We start from the raw sequence: 17,151 nt of genomic DNA, 5'->3' as shown, positions 1-17,151 counted from the left end.
ACAAATGCATTCAGAAAAACGAATGACACCCACACATTATTTAGGGTCAAAATTAGCGATACGTTTCCATGTATTTAACCCACTTCTATCATCTTGACGTCTATCGCAACATTACATTATTAATGCTTATGTAAAAGTCGCAGCTAATCCTCTCTTCTTTATTAAATCGAATCAAGCTAAACTTAGAACGGAACATATGCAAGGTCTCATTGATTACGTTCAAAATTCAAATATCAATAGTTCAGAGAAATTCAAAATAGGTAAAGCAGTAATATTAACATTATATCAAGGTAGTCCAAGAGCATTGCAACAGTTATATCATGATGCAATGGCAATATCAGAACAATCGGTTGACCAGATTTATTTCTTACAATGATGTGCAGTCCACAATGGCCAGAAATCCGCAGCTTCTTGAGAGCAATGCCACCGGCTACATCGGCTCTGGATATTCCCACTTTCGTAGATTGTTTTATCAGAAAGTCTTACTTTTATTGAATGAACTCGAAACGGTGTTAAGGCAAAAAGGAGATCTTGATATGCCATTCGTATTAAACTGTTTACAGTTTCCCATGAGAATAGCGTTTGCAATGACAATTAACAAATCACAAGGACAAACATTTGAAACAGTCTATTTATAAGAGACAAAGAAACAATATTCACTCACGGCCAGTTATAAGTTGCATTATCACGCTGTAAGACCAAACAAGGAATCAAAATTCAATGTGATCTTGAAGAAAAGTTAATTCCAAATATTATTTTTACTCAAGTTTTAAAGTAAAAAGTGAACATAATGCATATGTAACAATTCCCATGGAAAGAAACACTTTAAATTGTATTTCCTCAGGACCAAACCCGGGGGTTGGCAAGCGAAGCGATCAGGGCTTGGCGCCCCTTAGTGATTAATTAACGATGAAGCTGGACAGATTTCTTGCCCGTGACCAGAAGTTTGAAAAAATGATGTCGAGAATGACTGTGTACCGTTTCTAACTAGTATATTTCTTACAGCTTGACTATTTAAATAATATTTTTCTTTTTTTAATATATCTAGAGGTCACAACTCTGTATTGATATTGGGGTCTAAAAGTAGAGTTGAAGAGAATTTGAGTTTAGTTTATTCTCCATGTGTTGTTGTTTAACCTCCCTACATATTCAACTGACACATTTATGCTGTAAATGTATAAAGTCTGCTCCCACGTGCCCAATTTATTGTCCACAGGTTGGGGAGTTTTGTTCAAAGAGGTGTAGAAGAGGAAGTACTGACACAGGCACTAACTAACAACACCTCATCACACTTAGATTGTTAAACAAAATAAACAAGATTGTTTATTTGGTGTTCTGTGATGGGTCCCCTGACTTCCACGGTTGGCCTCTGGAAATGCCGCTCTTTCTATGTACACATACTTATACAAGGGTAAGTCAATAATTATCCACACTTTTGTGATAGTTTTTTTTTTTTTTTTTTGGTTTGTTGTACAGCTTTCCTCCCACACGTGTGGAAACATGGTGTCTGTGGTCATATTTTGACCGTGATCAGTCAGTTTCTCTTGTTATTTACTTGGAGTACATATGGCCAGTCCACTCTCAGTTTGCACCAAAGAACAGCATCCTTCAGTGATCTGCGTTTTATGGTCTGAATCTGTACCAGAGGCTGAAATCCATAGAAGGCCTTCTGCCCAATATGAAGACAATGTTTCTCCACAGCAGTATTTGTGATTGAATGATGTTAGGCATGAAGAAGGAGCTGGATGCCCATCTGCATTGACTACAGACTGCAACATTGAGCAAGTCTGTACCATGATTCTGATGGAACAACAAGGATTTCAGCCTCTTGTGCAACTTCAGCTTATGAAAAGTGGATCTCTGCTCTTCTTTGGTGCAAATGGAGAGTGAAGCAGCCATGTTTACACTTGTAAAACAACAAGAGAAACTAACCGATTAACTTTGAAACTTTGCCAGTGTGACTACAGACATACCATATTTCCACGTGTGCTGGGAAAGTTGTACAGCAAGTCGAAACAAAATCGTCACAAAAACACAGATTATTATTGACTTGCATACATATTTTGGAGTGTGTATATAAACACTGTGATGGATGGCCAGGGATCATGCCCTACTATACACTGGCACATGAGAAGGCAGCCCCACTGGGTTGCATTGGGGCCACGGGCTTGGGGCTTAGAAGCTCATACCTGTTGTGGTCTGCGGCCACCACCAGGAGGTGCCTGGACAACTCCGGAAATTAGGTCTGCAGCACTTCCGCCACACCCAGAAGTGCTTCCGGAAGTTAATCGGGAAGCACCTGGAGCACATCTGGGTGCATTATAAAAGGGGCTGCCTCACTCCATTCAGGGAGCCAGAGTCAGGTGGCAGAGGACAGAACTTGCAGGAGAGGAGTGGAGGAGGCAAAGGAAAAGAAGTGAAGTAAAAATGACTGAGTATTGTGCTGATTTATACATAGCGTTGTGTAATTAAGGAAGAGTATAATAAACATGTGTGTTTGTGGACATCGTGTGTCCTTGGTATCTGTCAGAAACTGGGCTGATCTTTTACAATACAAACATGAAGGTTTTTTGGTGCATCTTTTTTTGGGTATTACTCTTAAATGGGCCATTAAAATCATATAAACCAATTTACTGGCCCATTTACTCCACCACTTCACTCCATGGTGGTTTTCCTGCCTTTTAAAGTTACCGCTTAGATGTTAATGAATGTTTCAACATATTGTAACCAGCATGGGGTGTTGAAGCACCCCAAATACAACCACAACTACACAAGTCTCTGGTTCAAACATATGATTTACTGTTCACAAATGCCTCTTACAAGCTTCTCCAAACCTTGCACAAATACAATTACAAAAGTTTTTTTCCTTGTCCAGACACCTCCCCCCCACCCCCCCCCCCCCCCCCCCCGCACCCCCCCAAACCTCGTCTTCAGTGAGCTTCATCCTCTATCATCCGACTCAGACTCCTCGAGTGAGAAGGAGTGGCTTCCTTTATATCAGACCCACGAGTACCTCCAGTGATGCCACATTGCATCTGGGCAGCACTTCCATGTCAGGCAGAACCTCCCTTCTGGACTAAACACCATTCCTGCCATTTATTGAAGTTGTAACACTAATGTGATGGAACTTAGAAACCCTGTAATTTGGATGACTGTGTAGCCAAAGATATTTTAAAACAGTTGATCTACTGTTTGACCGTTACATTTGTAGATCCGGGTGTATTTGATTACTTTTACAGAAGCTTTAAAGATCTTTTCATGTAACAGATGTATATGGGGTCAAACTACTAATTGTAAACCTTGACTGTTACAAAAAAAAATGCATTTTTTTCTGAACTTTTTAAAAGTGATAGTGTCATGCATATTGTACTCCATAGTCACCCTTTCCTCCTTCTGACCTCAGCTTCACAGTACATATGTCTTAGCCGCACAGTGCTGCAGGAAAACCTCTGACTGTGAGAAGGCCCTTGACTATATAGTGGCTCTCTTATTGGCTCTTGGAGACAAAGTGACAGACCACATGTCGGAGCCAGTGACTCTGTGGGTCAGAACAAAGGCAGATGCTGTCAAAAATGGATCTGAAGATTTGAGGCTGAGGTAAGTGTTTTAAACCAGGGGTCGCCAACACCAGTCCTGGAGGATCACCGTGGCTGCAGGTTTTCATTCTAACCCTTTTCAAAATGAGTGACCTGTTTTTGCTGCTAATTAACATCTTTTGAACTAATTTTCATTGATTTGCTCTTGAAGACTCGGACCCCTTGTTTTTTTCCTTAATTAGCAGCCAAACAATAATGAGATACAAAATGAGCCAAAACAACTGGTGTCCATCATACAGTATCTGAAAATAAAGACTAAGGACTCGGGAATGTCTATCTGCTCAGGTCCCCAAAACATTTTACCATTGCTCTTGAGAAAAGAGAAAATCAACAATTTCAGAAATGTCTGCTAATGCACCACGAGAGCAGCAACAAGACATGAAATTAAAGAATTGGTTAATTAACAACAGAAATTGGCACCTAATTAAGCAGCTTGTTGGAGTGAAATTGGTTGGAGTTTGAGGCCCTGACTTAGGTGGTCTTCTGTTGGCTCACTCATTTCACATTTCACTTCTGTTTGGGTGCCATTTAAGGAAAGAAATGAAGCAATTCCGAGGAACAATGAAGAAATTCAGGAGAACAAATCTTAAAAAAGCAATTCAATTAAAATGAATTCACAATAATTTAATTAACAGAACAAACAGGACACTCAATTTAAAACGGTTAGAATGAAAACCAGTAGCCATGGTGGTTCTCCAGGACCAAACTTGGCGACCTCTGTTCTAAACTGTTTTGATAATTGTATCTTTATATGGCTTACCAAGCTTTCTGTATTTATAAAGTTTTACAAATGAATGGCAAAGATTGTAGCCCTTTAATTTCATTTTTTTACCTAGAGCTTTTAAGAAGCAAGTCTCTTTCATAAACTGTTCAATAGTTATTTATATTTTAGTTTTGAATGCTGCCTTCCCTTCCCTCATTGTTTTTGCAGACATTCTAACGTGTTCCAAATCCTTTTTTATAACCGTATGTGTTTTTGATTTTGTGCTGTTTACCCTTTTAATAAGAATCCTTCAGGATTTGCAGTGGTGCTAACGTCTTGTAATATCCTGAAGTTGAGTACTGTGAGGAGGAATAAGGCCTTCCTCTTAAGTCACGTCAATGACATTTCTTACCTTCATGTTAGGACATTAAGAGATGGCCTGGAAGGGCGGGTTTCCAACCAAACTGTGCTGCTTGCCCTTTTGGAAGAGGAGCTGCGGGCCTATAAATCTTTTCATGGGGATACTGCACAAGAACGACATAACACACTCTGTGATCTGCTCGACATTTGCCATGAAGACAGTGACCGGCAGCATGAGCGTGCCGTCTACCTGTGCGAACTGGCTCAGGTTCTGTGCTATAATGACATGTCTGAGCAGACAGATTGGTGAGTCCTTTAATAAGCCTGGTGATTTATGTACAGTATATGATTTTATTCATTTTAATTTTTGTTTGTGTTTTATTGATGCCATTTATATTATGATTCCTATAAATAAGATTTTAGTCTTGGAGTTTTCACCTAGAAACAATTATTAATTTATATCTCTCTAATGCTGTATTTTTTTTTTAAACCCATTGTTCCAGCTCTCCATTGGACTGTGTAGAAGAATCTTTAAGACTTCTCAGCCTGGTCTCCGAGACATCAGAGAATGCAGATCGCCTACTTGATGACAAGGCCCAGTCATCCCTTTGGCATTATATATGTACTGTAGAGAAGCATTTACTTGAGGTTAGTGATATCTGTTTGGGGGAAAATAATTATTTTCTGCAGCATTTGAGAGTATCTTAGTCAAAAGTCTTCAATTTGCTTTGTGTCATTAGATAGTTGACCATCTCAATACAGCGATACAGCTCTTATTTGTGTGTCTATGTTACTGGAGTTGGAGTTTTGTTTGACTTCAAAATCTGAGAATGAATCTTAGCACCCTGTGTTGGTAAAATGTAAACCACCATGGTATTTAATGCAAAATGAGAAGGGCATTAAGAATACACATATAACAAACACTAAACCACTCCTAGACATTGCAACAAGAAGAGACCTGAGACATTGCAAAGGTTTGGGGCAGCCACCCATATAATCTGTATCCTGGCTGCAGAAAGTAAAAGTTTCAAGCAAGTAGTAGTTACAAGCCAGAGTCCAATACAGAACTGCCCTCCAGTGGAAGGCAGTGAGGTTTTATAGGAGGTCAGGGAGAAGTGATGTCGTCCTCGGGACCGGAAGGAGCGTGTCCTGAGTCAAGGCAGTGGTTCCTGGTGGGATTTCCTGGGAAAGGTCTGCAGGGAACTTAAGAACGAGCGTTACTGCCTCCTATTCACACGTGTGTGACAACATCACCATGAGAGCAGGAAGAACCAGTTGGAACTAATAAGCTTTTGTTCATGATCCACAATCTTTCCAGAGGACTGACAATCAATTTAATCAAATCAAATTTGTATGTTACGTACAGTACAATTTGATTAAATCAACGTTATTAATCCCAAGGGGAAATTCAGTTGCATACAGCAACAGAAACATAAAAATACAAGGATATAGACTCACGAGACAGGGCAGACAATACAGCCAATCAGTTGAATAGTAAATAAGTTTAAAAAAAAAAAAAAAAAAAACTTTAATGAGTACATTGTTTGGAAGCGCTGAAATGCCTAATGGCAGTGAGCAGAAAAGACCCCCACAGGTGGTGCTTAAACACAGTGGAGGAATGAACCTCTTAAAAAGTTCTGAAAGTGCTTCAGAAGGGTGCCTACTAGAGTGGATGGCATCCAATTTTGCCTTCATCCTCTTTTCCACAACAGCTTCCAGTGTGACCAGGGTTCACCCTGTGATGGTGCAGGCTTTCCTGTTAAGTGTGTTGAGACATTGCATGTCTTTTGAGCTCAGGTTGCTTCCCCAGGAGACCACACTGTAGAAAACACTGGCTACTATGGACTGGTAGAACGTTTTCAGCAGCTTGCTGCATACATCAGAAGACCCGAACCTTCTTACAAAGTGCAGTCTGCTTTGGCCTTTTTTTGTCCAGTGCCACAGTGTTGTCGGACCAGTTGGGTTTGTTTTTCATGTCAACCCCCAGGTACTTGTAAAATGTGAAATGCTTAGCTGCTCATCATCAAGACTGTCTATTACAAAGAATATAAAAAAGACAAACAAGAAATACATGACTCTGCAAATCTCCGTCTCCATCTCTCTCTGTCTCTACAAACACACACAATGGCAACAGTAATGTGCAAAATATAAATAATATAAGCAATTTAATAATCTTTTGAGCTATGATTGAAGATCATCCTTAGATATAGTTACCATAGTTTTGGTACAACTTCCTTGGAAAGCAACACTGAGCTTTTACTGAACTTAAGCAAGATAATAAAAAAAAAAGATATTAAAGGTGGATATTTTGAAAACAGGTAATTCCTGCATTTCTGTCTTGTTTCTGCTTAAAACAATTGTACAAGAAAGCCAAAAATGAAAGATGGAATATGCCAGCATAGCTGCTTAAAGGTAGTCATATAAGAGAAATACACAAGCACAGCACAAAATCGCCTCAAAGCGTTTTTCTCAGTTGACTGCCCATATCTGGGCCTTGACGTTTATAATTCATTTTTATAAGCTGTTACTAAATGAAATGCTAAAAGTTTTATGTGTTCATTACAGGCCACCATTTTAAGTGAGTTGTTTAAATAAAAGAATATCACCGGTTTCATGGAAAAATGAACTTGTACTTCTGCATATTCTAAAGGCTGAGAGCTTTGAGTAGTGAGAAAAGCGCTATATTAATGGCTTTTGTTGGTAGAAAACTGATTAGCGCAGTTTTTAAATAAGTTTGCGTAGTTTCCATTAAATGTCACTTTTTAAAGCTCAGGACTTCAGCAGTACCTTTTATATTCACTGTCCCACTGGACAACACAGTATAACAGTCTATAAACTTTTTTTTTTTTTTAATTATTATTAACCATGCTTAAACTCTGTTGCAGATCTCTTCCAACTTATTTTTTCTATAGTGCTCTTCACTGAGTGCAGGCGCAGAGCGCTCTTAACAGTACTTTTGAGTCTTGTGGATGAACTTTGCATATTTTTATGTTAATGTAAAGTTTTTCTTGGTTGTCTCACAACTGTTCCGTAGTCCTGTTGTGAGATGGTTTCGCAAATTTAAACCGACCTCATATAATCAAACATGGGTGTATTTATAAATGTGTTTTTTTTTTTTTTTTACCTTGTGTCTAATATTTATCACACTCGTTATAGGTCCTGGAAACAGATAATCTGAAAATTGTTGTTTTTGGTGTTGAGATGTAGGTGAAATTTATATTGTCATGTTAATGCCTGGTATTGCTTTTTTTCCCCCACTTCTGCAAGGCTGTGGAGCTGGATAAGCACCTTCGAAGTGTCAGAACAGAGATGGATTTAATAATGGAGCCATTTCAGCCTAATGATGTTCTGTATGAGGACAAGCAGCAAGACAAAGAGTTTGTATTTGAGGGTATCAAGCTCAACCTTGTGGAGGAAGCTGGTAAGCTTATTAGACAGCTGTACCAAACTACTACAAAACTGCAGAAGACTTGAACCCCCTATTTCATTTACCAATAACATCTGTGTTGCTTCCTTTTCAAACTTGGCAACTTAATTTTATGAATTACTCTCAGATCTAGATGTAATATATTACTGAAATTAGTCGCTTAGTTAAAAACTCATCTGCCTTTATAGTTAGATTGAGTTGTGTCCTTTGATGGCCAAGCATATGAATTATTTTACTCATTTATTGTGATTGGAGTGGCAGCCTGTGTGCACAAGATGGTACACTTTTAGTATTTAATGCTGTTTAATCTTGAAAATAATATGGGAGTATCTGTCTTGAGTGTTTATATCCTTGTTTAATTATTGAATTAAAGATACTAAATATTTTTCTTTCTCTCTGTTAGAGCAATGCAAATTATTGGATGAGTCTCTAAAGCTGTGGAAAGATCTCCATTCAAAATGCAAGGCTCCTGCAGTTCGCAGTTTGAAGCAGACACTCTTTTCAATTCGGATCATGGCAGCTTTGTATCGACTGATAGGCAAGGTGCATTCAACAGATGATTTTCTCACAAGTTGCAGTCTAGATTTTGAGCTATAAAAATGTTCTTGGGTTTTTTCCTAGTCACTTTCAGCTGCAGAAAATGAGCAGTGTTACGTTTGCTGGGGTCATAACTTTTTGTTTTTGTTTTTTTGTTTCCCACCTAGCCTCTTCAGTCCCTTGAAAGTTATTTGTTGGCTTGCAATTTTTCTAAGTACCTTTGCGATGCTGTGATATCTACCAACTCGTTCTGCCACAGTGCCAAGCTGCTGCTGGAAATGGATGCTCCAACCTTGGCTGAGGTATTTGCTCCTGTGCATGTGCATTTGAGAAGATTAGAGTTCATGTGTGTTCATAAACTGTTGATTCAGAATATGCATGGACAAACAGTGAACTGAGTTGACATTGAGCTGTCCCGTACTGGAATATTAAAATATTTATGGCTTTCTCGATTTTGTGAACTCCTTGTAATGCAGTTCTCTTTTGGTTACCTATCTACTGTTGGAGCTGAAACAAGCAATTGATGCTACTGGGTATCAAGGGAGGTTACATATTCGGTTACCAAATCAATAAGTACCCATTAATCTGTACAGTTTTTTAAATTATTAAAAATTCTTTGTATGGTTCCTGGTATCTATCCAGTATGTTACCAGTTTCAGGGAGAGGAAAAGGTTCCTCCCATGCTGGAAAAAAAGAAAAGCAGACAATGTTTTGGCTCTATAGCCTTCACCAGCTGATACTTTCCCTCTATACATGTTTTGTTTTTGCCCTGTTGTGGGAATAATCCTTTATTTTTTCCTTTTGCACTTACAAAAATCCAAAAGCATATACTTTTCAGATGCTCGTATTTTTTTTTCAATATATTTAACAGGGAAATAATGCCCACACATAAAGGTGATATACCTGAATAAAACCACAAGGAAATGTTGCCTTTTCAATGATTTCTTTATGTATACTACGCTACTGTGGCTGTTCATTTGTCTGTCCAGGATTTTAAATCACCTGCTCGCAAACTGTTTCACCTATTGACCTGGAATTTGGTGCACATATACTATGTGACGTCTACTATCCGCTTTCAGGGTGATGATTGACCTCCAAGGTTATTCCTCTATTTTTATTTTATTTTACTGTACAATCAACTCTCGGCAGCGGCCATATGGCGCATATGTACGGGCGCCGTTCTCATTCCCTACCACCTTCATCGTCACTTCCCCTACCTCTTCATATTTTTAAATCATTCTTGAGGCAGATTGAAGACTTAAGTGAAAAATTAAAGAAAAAGTACTAAGTAATTGCAACACAAACACTGACTTAATTAGTTTTAACGTGAAAATATGCTGTCGGAAGAAGAAAAGAAGCGGGCCGCTAGGGTGGAGAAAAAAAGAGCTGCTCAGGAAACAGCAAGCACTTCAACCTCTGAGGAAATGAATGCTAAACATACAGAGAAAGAAAGAGGATGGAGACTATGAATGCTCAAGTCAAGTGTATTCACTGCACGTTATCGTGCAGTGTGCTGTTACTGGTTTTCAATAAAAAAAAATATCAATAGATGTAATGGTCTACTGTGGGAAAAAGTAAGTACACCCTCGGCCTCAGAAGTTGGTATTGCCCTTTTTTAGCAGAAATGACTTCTTGTAGGCGTTTTGTATAACTTGCCAGCAGTCTCTTGATATTGACTCAGTGATATTTCTGACCATTCCTTCACTGGGCTGTGGAGTCAGTCTGTAAGAAAATGTACCAACTTGAACTAAATGTAAATTGTAATATAACGTGTTAAAATGTCAGTTTCACTTATAGTTCTTCAATTTAAATTTTTTCTTTTAACCTTTTGGTAAAAATAAGGCCTCTTCTGTTAGTTTGGTAAGTATTATTTAATCTAAAAAAGCCACAGGTGGCATCTCTACAGCTTTTAAACCCAAACTTTAACAGTTTAGGGTGCTAAAAGTGGCCTGATTCACAGTGTGAGTGATTAAGTGCCTTGCAGCTTGTATGTTGTGCATTTTTCAGTCAGCATAGTAAATATATCAGTCTAATTAGGAATGGAGCAGTCAGTCGGAGATACCATGTATTGAGGAGTCGGAGTCATAGGTTTTGCATAACAACTCCACAGCCCTCTTCCTCCATGCAAATTTCCTTCAGTTGCAAGAAGTTTTTTTTCTTCCATATTATTCCATGTCAAATCCCTTCCACCTACTAGATTTCGATAGGATTTAAATCGGGGTGTTGACTAGGCGATTCCATAACCCTTTCAATTATGACATGATGACTCCACATAAGTCAGTAGCAAAGAGAACATTAGACCATAGATATCCGCTATTTAAATAAGACCAGTTCCAGCTGCATGCTCTCTCTAATGAGGTTCTAATTTTGGCACCTAATCTGGAACACTCTATTCTAATTTGATGGACGTAAACTGGTGATAAATGTAAGTGTGTAATTACTTTTTCTGTGTGACAGATCCACATTTTTGTTCATTTAGATTGAGAGGTGTACACCATATCAGTTGTTGTGCTATTTGTTCAATTATATCACCTTTATCTGTAAACACTGTTTGCCAGTTCAAATGTGTTAAATGTCAACGGTTTCCAAGGGGTGAACTAACATTTTCATATGACTGTGTATGCTGACTTAACATTTCACTAATTCCATTAATTTGAGGAATAAGACAGCTAACCTCTTATTTTTTTTTTATAATGCTGCACCAAGAGTTATTTTTCCTCTCTTTGCCCCTCAGTATTCAAGGCAGCGAAATGTTTTATAATCACTGTTTTTAGGTAGCTTGATGTAGGCATTTTGCAGCTCTGTGTTGCATCCTACTAGATTTAGTAGCACTTTTGTGCTTTTTATTTAAAATTTTGCAAATAATAATAATACTGCCCCCAAAGCTTCCCTCCAACCCCAGGGATGATTCTAAAAACGCCAAGACTATCAAAAAAGGTGTTTTTGTTTTGTGAAACATTTTAAAACCAGAAAACAAATCAAATCTTGTTTTTTAGGAGTGGCACAAATCTTTTTTCAGAAGTTGGTGTAAATTATTGAATGTGATTTTTTTTTTTTGAGGACCATTTTTTCATTGTGCTGCTTTCTTTCTTGTGGATGTCTTGCTCAGGACTTTCTCAAGCCTTGTTCAACTTTTATAATACTCCTGCCTTTTTGAGACTCTTGTCGTCTCTGTATCCTTGCATTCTCTGCCATTTACTTAACAGTACTAACTATCTGTTTCAAACTACAGGAGCAGCTGGTCGAGGCCGAATCATTCCTCAAGCTAGTTGACTCGAAATGTGAAGGGTTTGCTGTGCTGGATCTGACATGTCAGGCTCTGCGGAGTCAAATCTGCTGTGCTGCTGGGCAGGTAAGAGGCCTTTGTTTTTTTAAATCTATCTAAATGTATTCATCCAAAGCTCCACTCCTCAATTTTTGTTTAGTGATTTAACTCCATACACTGTGTGTGTGTGTGTGTGTGTGTGTGTGTGTGTGTGTGTGTGTATTTACAATCTAAGCAGTGACTTGATTTAGAAGTCAGTGTTTAAGATATAAACAGAAATTTTATCATCCTTCTACTTGCTTGCAAGATGACAATTTTTTTAATGTTTCTGTTCAGAATAATTCAGCAATGCTTTAACACTTTGGTTTTTAAAGTCACATTTGCTATACAGTAATCCCTCGCTATATCGCGCTTCGCCTTTCGCGGCTTCACTCCATCGCGGATTTTATATGTAAGCATATTTAAATATATATTGCGGATTTTTCGCTGCTTCGCGGGTTTCTGCGGACAATGGGTCTTTTAATTTCTGGTACATGCTTCCTCAGTTGGTTTGCCCAGTTGATTTCATACAAGGGACGCTATTGGCAGATGGCTGAGAAGCTACCCAGCTTACTTTTCTCTTTCTCTTGCGCTGACTTTCTCTGATCCTGACGTAGGGGGATTGAGCAGGGGGGCTGTTCGCACACCTAGACGATACGGACGCTCGTCTAAAAATGCTGAAAGATTATCTTCACGTTGCTATCTTTTGTGCAGCTGCTTCCTGAAACGACCTGCTGCACGGTGCTTCGCATACTTAAAAGCTCGAAGGGCACGTATTGATTTTTGATTGAAAAACAAACTGTCTCTCTCTCTCTCTCTCTCTCTCTCTCTCTCTCTCTCTCTCTCTCTCTCTCTCTCTCTCTCTCTCTCTCTCTCTCTCTCTCTCTCTCTCTCTCTTTGTCTGCTCCTGACGGAGGGGGTGTGAGCTGCCGCCTTCAACAGCTTTGTGCCGCGGTGCTTCGCATACTTAAAAGCCAAACAGCCCTATTGATTTGTTTGCTTCTCTATTTATGTGACAGTCACTGCTCCTGACACACACTCCTTTGAAGAGGAAGATATGTTTGCATTCTTTTAATTGTGAGACGGAACTGTCATCTCTGTCTTGTCATGGAGCACAGTTTAAACTTTTGAAAAAGAGTCAAATGTTTGTTTGCAGTGTTTGAATAACGTTCCTGTCTCTCTACAACCTCCTGTGTTTCTGCGCAAATCTGTGACCCAAGCATGACAATATAAAAATAACCATATAAACATATGGTTTCTACTTTGCGGATTTTCTTATTTCGCGGGTGGCTCTGGAACGCAACCCCCGCGATGGAGGAGGGATTACTGTATATAAAACACAAAACTTTATATAGTGCATTTCATAGGAGAATGCACACTATACAGTATGACCAAAAGTATGTGGGCACTCCTCCAAATTACTGAGTTCAGGTGTTCCAGCCTCACCCATTATAAAGAAGCATAAAATTAAACGTATAGTCATGCCATCTCCATTGAAAAACATGGGTTGTACTGAAGAGCTAAGTGACTTTAATTGTGGCAATGTCACATGATGCATGATCAGCCTTGTTTAACTACAAGTGCTATTATTGTGAAATGGAAGTGTCAGAGGACAACAAAAACTCTGTAAAAAGTTGGTACACCGCACAAACTCAGAGTGAGGCCACAGAGTGCTGAACCAGATAAAAATGGCCAATCACCTGTTGTGTCACTTACAGCAAACTTCCAAACTGCCTCTGGAAGTAACTTCAGTGCAAGAACTTTGCAACAGGATCTTCCTGAAATACACTCTGCCCACAAGTCTAAGATCACTACTCGCAATGGCTTGCACCAGCTTGAGTGGTGTAAAGCACACTGGTATTGGACTCTGGAACGGTGGAAACTTGTTTCCTGGAGTGATGAATCAAACTTCATTATCTGGTATTCTGATGGACGAATCTGGGTTTGGTGGATACCAGGAAATCTCTACCTTCCACACTACGCAGTGGCTATTGTAAAGATGATGGAGGAGAGATAATGGCCTAGGGCTGTTTATCAACATTTGGGCTTGGACCCTTTGTTCTAGTGAAAGGTACTGTTAGTGCTACAGTATACCAAGACATTTGAGACCATTGTGCTCTTCCAACTTTGTGGCAACAGTATGTGGAAGGCCCTTATTTGTTCTAGCATGGATGTACCCCTGTGCACAAAGCCAGGTCCATAAAGACCTGCAGGGACTTGAGTGGCTTGCACAGAGCTCATATCTCAACCCTGTCAAACACCTTTAGGATGATCTAGAGCACTGACTGTGAGCAGGTGGTCTTGTCCAACATCAGTACATGTCCTCACAAATACTCTTTAGGATGAATTGGCACGAATTCCCACAGACTCACCCCAATATCTTATGGAAAGCCTTCCTAGAAGAGGGGACCCAACTCCATTTTAACCCATAAACAGCTGGAACCGACTACAGTCGGTTCCCAGTGCAATTTGCCAGCATGCCAGAGCCAAGTATCTTCGGTGACATGCATTTGCTGAATGCCGCAACCAGCTGTAGTTGGTTCCCAGTGCAATTTGCCAGCATGCCGGAGCTGATCAGTCAGTGCCATACATTCATGAGCTGGCTGCTCAATGACCGCTGCTGCCCCCTATCGAATCAGTATCACTGTCCCTGAAATTCAGCCACTGCACTAGACTGCCCTGCAGGCATCAGCGTTGGCTTGTGTGCAGCCAGTTCAAGCACAGTTGGCTTGGTGATTTACTGAATTCCATCAATGGCGTCAGTTGCACCTTGTACAGATAAGAATAGATTGCTGCAGTTTTAATTTTTATAGTTCGTTGGCAATGTTTAAAATGATTAGTGTTGCAGTAATTGTGATGCTCTTTACATGAAAAAAATGTGTTCCATTAACATTTTACTTGGTGAATTGTGACGTTTCATCAAAAAGTGCAGCAAAAAAGTATTTAGCATCCAGGGGTGCAATAACCTCCCAGGTATGAGGCAGTTTAAGGGTTAATGCCCATTGTTTGTTTTTGAATGGAACGTCCTACACGCTCCTATTGGTATAATGGTCTGGTGTTCACAAACTTTTGGCCATATAGTGATTCTTTTTATTTGACAAATGTAATCATTACAATTAATTATGTTCTGTCAGAGTTTAACTAGGGGGCTCCGCCCCCTGCTCGCTTCGCTCGCCAACCCCTGGCGTTGGGGCATGACAAAGAGTGAGATGTATGAATTAGAAATAGAATAGTGTGTAGGTTTGGATGATGCCTATATAAATAAAAAATAGAGTGTTTGGCATAGAGTAATGTTTTATTGGAATATTTCTTTGTATACAACATTAGTAGTAAAGATGGTGTCTTGTCTTTGAATGAGTCTTCCTTGGCATGGATCATTTATAACTTTAACTTTAACGTCAGATGAACGTCGAACACGTGAGAAGGCAACATAAAGTTGTCCATGTCCAAAAACGGGGTCAGAGAGGTAGATGCCAACCTTGTCCATGGTTTGTCCTTGTGATTTGTTGATGGTCATGGCAAATGCAGGTTTAATGGGGAACTGTCGGCGTTTCAATGTAAAAGGTAATTCTAGGTCAGAACTCGTAAGGTCAATTCTAGGAATGACAACAGTATTGTTAGCATGTGATTCTGTAAGAACTGTTGCTTGAATAACATTGTGTGTCATGGTGTTGACGACTAAACGTGTGCCATTGCATAAACCCTGTTTAGTGTTAAGGTTTCTTAATAGCATGATTATTGTTCCATTTTTAAGGCTAAGATTGTGTTGTGGTCATCCGTCCGGGTTAATAGTGTTCAAATATTCTAAGGGGAAATTCAGATGTTCATTGTCGTCATAAGAGTCAACTTTGTCAGAGCTTAGAAAGAGCCGTGTCTCTCCAGGAAGTAATGAAATGACCTGGTTATTAATGTGATTAACATTAATATTTTTTGGAAATAATATAGTGCGTTGTGTTAATCACATATGCGAAAGCAGTATGGGCCATTGCCTTTTGGTGGCCTGATATGTACTCCGGTAGATGTAAAAGCAAATGAACTATTGTAGGATCTAATGCAGTTCATAAAGTTTGTACTTTCAGGCACATCGTTAGTTAGAAGCTTCTGTAGATATTCAGGATATGAATGTAAAGGAGGCAGTCTAATCTGACCCTTTTGACAACAACGTGTAAATTCATTATTTGTATTGCCAGTTGTTTCTTCTGGGAAGTTAAGTGAATGACAATGATTGCAAATGACATTCATTAATCCCAATGAATTTTCCTCAATAGTGGACTCATTATTGAAGGCGTTGTCAGCCAACTGGCGTAATCGTTTAGCAGGTGTCTGGTGTTGATGTCCGCGACGGGCATGTTTTGCTTGTGGCGTTTGAGTGCCGCGTTGTTGCATGTCCATTATTTGTGACGCGCTATTTTTTACTTTTAATTGATTCGCCTCCGCTTTGCGAAAACTCCGTTTCACTCTACGGCATGCATTGTTTGTATCGAGCCTTGTCCGTTTTTGTATGTCGGTCAGTTGAGTTCTCTGCTTTTGGAGTCTTGCTTGCTTGGTCAAATGCGCGTTGTACTCGTCCGCGTTCATTTATTCTGTCTCTTCGCTCCCTTTTTTGTATGTCTGAGACGCGAGCTCTTTCTTTTGAAATCGTGCTTGTTTCGATGCAGCACTTTGAGACGCGCGCTGTATGCGTCTACGTTCATTGTGTCTGTCCATTTGGGCACGTCTCTGTAACGGGGTCACTTGAGCTTTGCGTTTTTTGATCCAAGACATTTTTTCTCCCGGAGTTTCCTTTGCGCGTTGTATGCGCCGCCGTGTATTTTCTTGTTTCATTCGTGTTCGTGTGTTTGGTCCCGTTATCCGATCCGAATCGTTTTGTACCCGTGACCGTGTATTCATGTCTTGTTTGTTCCTCAGCGTGCGAAATATGGATAAGTAATAAGGAGGATCGCACTCACTGTTAATATGGAGCCTTTTCTGCAGTTGAACGGTTAATAGTGCTTTATTGTAAGGAGATCCACCTATGCTGCCTAGTGTGAAGGTGTTGAGATGACGTATGTTTAATATGGACGTTTCCTTTAGATATGTGGCTTTGGGTGTCATTTCTTATTGATGTGGGGGGGGGGGGGGGGGGGGGGGGGGGGGGTGGTGGTGTTGATTTTTGTTGCGCGAGCGTCTTCTTTCTTTTTGTGTTCCAGGGGCTTGTTGAATCCCCCTCTTTGTGTGTGTCCCG

The 17,151-nt window shown here is 39.7% G+C and overlaps 1 protein-coding gene across 2 annotated transcripts in view; it reads left to right on the top strand.

Annotated features, from left to right (window-relative positions):
- espl1 (extra spindle pole bodies like 1, separase) overlaps positions 1–17,151 on the top strand; it is a 90,443-nt gene that overhangs the window by 21,471 nt on the left and 51,821 nt on the right. For both annotated transcript variants that reach the window (XM_028798571.2, XM_028798570.2), the window contains exons 7-13: positions 3,404–3,597; positions 4,723–4,965; positions 5,163–5,307; positions 7,927–8,080; positions 8,490–8,629; positions 8,791–8,925; positions 11,856–11,975. In XM_028798571.2, the coding sequence (XP_028654404.2) occupies positions 3,404–3,597; positions 4,723–4,965; positions 5,163–5,307; positions 7,927–8,080; positions 8,490–8,629; positions 8,791–8,925; positions 11,856–11,975 (1,131 nt within the window). The remainder of the gene's footprint in view (positions 1–3,403; positions 3,598–4,722; positions 4,966–5,162; positions 5,308–7,926; positions 8,081–8,489; positions 8,630–8,790; positions 8,926–11,855; positions 11,976–17,151) is intronic.

This window comes from Erpetoichthys calabaricus, chromosome 3 (genome assembly GCF_900747795.2).
Source record: "Erpetoichthys calabaricus chromosome 3, fErpCal1.3, whole genome shotgun sequence".
Taxonomy (NCBI): domain Eukaryota; kingdom Metazoa; phylum Chordata; class Cladistia; order Polypteriformes; family Polypteridae; genus Erpetoichthys; species Erpetoichthys calabaricus.
This window is presented reverse-complemented; position numbering and strand designations above follow the sequence as displayed.